This window comes from Idiotropiscis lumnitzeri, chromosome 7 (genome assembly GCF_059441095.1).
Source record: "Idiotropiscis lumnitzeri isolate Australia: NSW breed Sydney's pygmy pipehorse chromosome 7, RoL_Ilum_1.0, whole genome shotgun sequence".
Taxonomy (NCBI): Eukaryota; Metazoa; Chordata; class Actinopteri; order Syngnathiformes; family Syngnathidae; genus Idiotropiscis; species Idiotropiscis lumnitzeri.
The window spans coordinates 5,021,811-5,027,810 of NC_142397.1; the positions used below are offsets into that span (position 1 = coordinate 5,021,811).

At 40.4% G+C, this 6,000-nt stretch overlaps 1 protein-coding gene across 3 annotated transcripts in view; it reads right to left on the bottom strand.

Annotated features, from left to right (window-relative positions):
- Positions 1-5,603, bottom strand: part of igsf9ba (immunoglobulin superfamily, member 9Ba) — a 47,005-nt gene extending 41,402 nt beyond the window's left edge. For all 3 annotated transcript variants that reach the window (XM_088300628.1, XM_088300627.1, XM_088300629.1), the window contains exon 1: positions 5,252-5,603. In XM_088300628.1, coding sequence (XP_088156754.1) covers positions 5,252-5,315 — 64 coding nt within the window. In that variant the 5' untranslated portion in view covers positions 5,316-5,603. The remainder of the gene's footprint in view (positions 1-5,251) is intronic.
- Between the last annotated feature and the right edge of the window lie 397 nt (positions 5,604-6,000).

The window sequence follows — 6,000 nt, forward strand, 5'->3', positions numbered from 1 at the left end:
GGGGCTGAATTTTAAAAATATTTGATCTGATGCTTCAAACCATTTTTTTAAAGATGCCAGCAAAATGTGTTGAGTTATTGAGTATAGTAAAGCAGAAGCACGTACAGTGAACACATTCACCTTTCAAAAGTTGAGTCAAGAAAATGGACGTCGCGCTCTCGTGCAAATCAGCCCTGCCATTGAGCGGGCGAGATCAAAGAAATCTGACACCACCAAAGCAACACTATTCCTTGTGTTAGTGATGCACAGAGTGAACAATGGGTCACCGTTCCACAGCGCTATGTGGACGCTGACTGTGTTCTTATGCCAATGATGCAACAAGGTGGGATTGAAATGTAGACCTTGAGATTAAATTACGACGGTTTCAAAAAAAAAAACAAAAAAAAAACAGCATTTGTCATTCAGGAATATGGCAAATTAGTGACATTTCTAATCAGTCAAGGTTTAAGTGAAGATCTGCTATGTAAATATATTATCAACGATATTATACATAGATTAATATATATCGTATAGTAGAAGAGGATTTTGTAAAAACTAGAGTGAATGAAATGATATGAATGAAGATATACTGCAGGTGTAAATTGAAATTTCCCACTGAAAGGTTAAAATTAATGTTAATTCATTAATTAAAATTACATTATGAATTTTTTTTTTCTTTTTCTGATGCACGTAATAAAAAGGAATCATCAAAAACATATAAAAACATTTTTTCATAATATTTTTTAATTACATGCCATCAATTCCACTTGAAAAAAAATTGTAATTGACACTGACTTCCCAGATAGCTCAAGTGTTGCTTTACATGGCGTTAAAAATTCACGCCATAAATTCTGTTATCTTTTTGCACTGTCACGACAACAAAGTTTCTAACTACCGTGACACATACTGCTCATACCATATTTAGACATCCTCTGTTCGATTGTAAGCTATCGAAACTTGTCTGACTTCCAACGTGTTGGCATTTGTCCCTCATAAACAATGTGACAAGCCAAGCTTCAATTCCTATTCTTGATCTTCAACTCAAAAGCTATGCTGAAATCAAATCTAAAGTAATGCAATGTAGGAACGTCTACAGGTGTCTCTTAGCCATTTCAGTGGGTTACCAACCTGAATTTAATTTCCACACCTACCTATTGAAAAATGTACAAATACTGTGAAAAAATATTTGTTGGTGGAAGTAAACGGTTAGATTGAAGAATTGTGAATTTCTCTGAAGGCATTCAACACATGAATACTACAGAAAGCCAAGGAATTACACTTCATGAAACATATTTCTTTCTTTACACTCTCTTTCATTATGCTGTAATTAAAACTTGTGGCAAAGAAATAGGCATTTCACTTCGTTTCAATGGTAAAAATTGATGGTCACACAACAAATTAGACTCAAAAAACATTTTGGTTTAGTAACATGAAATGAGCAGTATCAGCCCAAATAAAAGCATCATCACACCAAATCCATACTGACACAATGTCCCAGACAGAAATAACAGACGTCAGAGCGATCGATCTATCTGAGGGGCAATCTCAAATCTCCTGGGACGCCTTTGAAAATGTGACTGACAGTCTCGCCACCTATTCAAATACAATTTGATTCAGTGTGAATGTTGCTGGTTTTTTCTCTATTTTTTTTTAGAAGGGCCCTATCGCCAAGTTGCGGTTCACATGGGATCGCCACATGCTGTCAAATAGGAACGCAAAGCTGAAAATAGTCCCCTTCAAACAGCCACACTCTGCCAGTGTCACTTAATTACCGCTTACGGTGTGGCTCCTGCTTCACCTTGATTGGCTGCCAAATCACCGTTGACTTTGTTGAAGTGACCTCCAGTCTCTCGGACCATATGCTATACAACCCCACCCCCAAACCCCCGACTTGGCAGAAAATAATAATAAATGAAGAGAATGAGAAACTTCCGTGACTGGCCGATTGTTCCTGCCCAAGCTATTTTCTGTGGTGCCGTGTTGCAGTCTTTGCAGTAGAAGAGAGTCAATAGATTTAAAATGTAGATGTGGTACGAAAGCGTATTTATTAGGGGTGTGAATCGCTCTAATAAAAGACGATTTGATACGTATCTCGACAAATGAGATGAAATACGATTCAGTTTGAATGGTATCACTTAATCAAGTCTCTTATAACATTTCACACAAGAGAAAAAATGATGGATCATTCCTGTTGATATCATATCACAAGATATTGGCATCGGACTGTAATCTGAGGGTTAATATCGGTATCGTATCGGAAGTAAAAAGGGACACTCCTATTAAAAAGCTATGCTCGCAAGTCAAGGCAAAAATATTAGTCGAAGGAAGGCTTGTACCTAAGTCGGTCACTCGTATCCCAAGGCACTGTCCTGCATTTGCACTCATAAGTCACAATCGAAACAATTAGAAAAGCTCTCACTTTAGTATGACAGAGCACAGTTCTATATCAATGCCGACTACAGCCATCATCATAACTCTTCTTAAAAGAATGCCACTCAAAACCAAAAATTCCAATTAGGGCCAAGCTGATTAATCATCATTTAATTGGCTGATTTTAGCTTTTTTTTTTTTTTTAGAATCAAATGCAATTTTTGCAAAAAATTTTTAAACACCTGGTGGGTACACATTAACACATTACATAGAAAAAAAATTAAAACATCCCCCACCATAAAATTGACATTTTCCGCTCTGTTGGAAAGTTAAACAAATACAAAAGTATGTAAAGTAAGTATTGTTAAAAAAAAAAAAAGATAAAACGTTCAGCCTGGGTCCAGAAAAATAACTTATTTATTCACTATATTTTACAATTAATCATGCAACTAATCAGTAATTGGTTTTATTCTGCCGAATATTACAATTCTCACTGGTCTAAAAAGAAAAAAAAAAATCGGCTAAGCCCCACTTCTAATCATTGTCAAGTCAAAATCTTTGCTCGAACTCTACCATAAGCATCCAGTGAGTGTCAACGGCATTGTCAGACAGTTCCTCTCCGATAAATCAAGAGATCTGCCTGTGTTGCATACTCAAGTGAATGCACAGAAGCGTGCGAAACAGAGGGGGTGTGAGAGAGGGGGGGGGGGAAAGGGCCCAGATGCTCAGCAGTCAACTTGTCCTGAGGCTTAAACCAGGGTATCGTTTGCCAGTTTGCACAACACACCATGTCAGAATGTTGGTCGAACTCTGATACTGCACACTAAACAAGCACTGCTTGATTCCCTGGCAAAGTAATCACGGTCCTGCCTTTGCCATTCAAATCTTAGTTGACTGACTTCACCTTCCACGTTCTGGCACCATCTCAGCAGGCAGCCGCATAACAGGAAAATAATAATCCCAGCTAAACTTGACCCATTTTCCTGTTTTGGCAGCTTTGGTTTACAGATGACATGAATCTGTGACTGGACTTGTCTTGACTTTCTGGCCCGGTTCACGTCAAGAAGATTCGATTTTAAGGGGGCAAGTTATTTTAAAAAGGATCCTCACATTGGAGAGAATCTTGGGGTGGAACAGAACAACTACACATTTTTACAAAACAGATGCACGCAAAATAAAGGCATACATAAATGCATATGGATAGGGTGAAAATGACCAAAGACGCCTATGATGGTGACAGTTTGTGAATAAATGGATTCATTCACTTTAAATTATTATCATTTCCTTTCAGAAAACTAGCCAGGACAAATTGTGTTCTAATTTGGAGGATGAAAAAAATGAATGCCTCTGCTCAAAAATAATGTTGAGTATTGTGGCCACACAAGAAACAAAATATACCATGAAGTTGTAATATTTTCAAGGATAAAGCTGGGTTTTTTTTCATGATAAGAGTACATTTTCTTTGTAATATATATATTTTTTCAATTAAAATAAAGAGTGCCTCCCCCCCAAAAATTAACTTACAGAGGGAAAAAGTCATAAATAAGTCATCATTTTTCCAAGAAGAAAATAGAAAATAATTGTACTTTCTGATTTTTTTTTTAAGAAGTCTAATTTTTCATGGAGTCTTTTTTTTAATTCTAGGATTCCATGAAAAATGTTTCTTTGAATATAAAATCTGTAATTTTTCAAGAGGGTGCATTTTCAAGAAAAAAACGTTTTTTTAAGGTTGTTGCTTTCACAAAATAAGATTAATTTCTTCAAGGTAGCCATAATTTTTCAAGAACAGGTATATTTTCCGATTAAAAAAAAGTCATACAGTATTTTTCAAAAAAAAAAATGTCAACAAAAAGGTTGTATTTCCTATAAGATTTTTAACATTTAAATGTGTCTCTTCCAAAAGAATGTTTGCATTTGTTCAAGAGTACGTAAGACTGAACTTGAAATTTATGATCTTTTTTAATTTATGTATTATTTATCTTCCAGTGTGGCCCAAAATGAACGCCTCCTTCAAATAATCGCCTGGCACTTGCTGTATTTGAGTGTCTAATAAGCTCTGGTGGCTCTTTGAGGAAATCCTCCAGTCTGTCACCTTCACTGCAGCAAAGCCAAGAAGACTCACTCACACACACACGCACACGCAAGCACGCACGCACACACACACGCCAACACACACACACACACACACACACAGCAATGCTTGAAGACCCCACTCGCTACCAGACTTCACGACAGACGTGTGCTATAGCAGAGCACTCTCGACTGGGATGCGTGGTTGTGGGGGTGGGAGGGAGTCACTGGGATCAGTTACCAGGCAACAGCTTGGCCCCTGTCTCCCTCGTCTGGACATGAATGGGACAGCAAGGTTAAATGAGTGCATCTGTCAATGCACATGGAGTACGACTGGGAGCCCACGTTTGTTAAAAGAATACAAATAAAATAAAACTAAATGAATAAAATGGAGGGTGATTTTGACATTTGAAGATGGACAACTGATGTTGGACACACACTCCCACCATGGTGCATATTTCAGGCTCCTGTCAAAGCTAAGAGTGCATTCATCTGACATGTGATGCATTATTTAGCTACTTGCTCCATCCTTGGAGGGGCACAGACGGTCACACCCCTCTGAAAGGAGCATGGGACCTGCCGTGCTCTGATCCCACATGCACGCGTTCTACACGCTGCATGACGCACGATCAATCGTGCTCTGAGTAATCCATTGTGTGCGTGCGTGTGTGCGTGTAAACCTTTAGGAGCAAAATCTCGTGCAAGAAAAAAAAAAGCCATACATGTCTCGAGCTGCAGCAGCAGCAGCAGCACACGCGCTCTCACGCACGCACGCACGCACAGATGGTGTGCAAAAATGCAACGGGAGCTATTATATTGCACTTCGACTCACCTTGAGCGGCCGTTCCTCTGGTGCTGAATACACTTGCTATCAGAGTGGCCACATACCAAATCATAGTACTATTGCCAGCCAGCTATCGCCACACCAAGTGCCCCGTTCGTTCGACCACGATGGCTCATATTCGACCTTGTGCCTCCTGATCGAGCTCTCCTCTCTCCTCCTTTTTTTTAGCGACTTCTCGCATCCGGTGTCGTCTCCCCGGCGCGTTCGCCTCCCTTCGTCCCTTCTTCCCTCCCCCGTCCTTCCATCCGCATCCCCGATGAGACACAGCACCTGCACCGCCGCCGCCGCGCTCGTCTCGCCACACACGGAGCCGTTTTTTTTTTTCTTTTTTCCCCCCTCTCCCCTCCTTCTCTCTCTCCCTTTACGAGCGCCTGAGCGGAGAGCTCCGGAGTGGGAGGAAGCGCAAAGCCCAGCCCCTCGCTCGCTCCCTCCCTTCTCTCCCTCCTTGAAAATCCCGCCCCCTTCCTCTCACCTGATTGGCTGTCGGTCGGGCCTGCTGCATGGGGATTGGCCCGGTCGGCCGTGCGCCTCATTCAAGGTGAGTTGGAGAGTGCCCGTAGTAGAGTTGTGGGGAGCCGCAGAATCATGCGCACTGACAGAGAGACATGTCATGAGCATATTTCCGCCTACAAAAAAAAAAAATACATAATGATGAAATTAAAAAAAAAATCCTCTCCATGTGTACCATCCACGTCTGCAGTGTTTATCATGTGACATGCATGTGTGACGCATGGGTG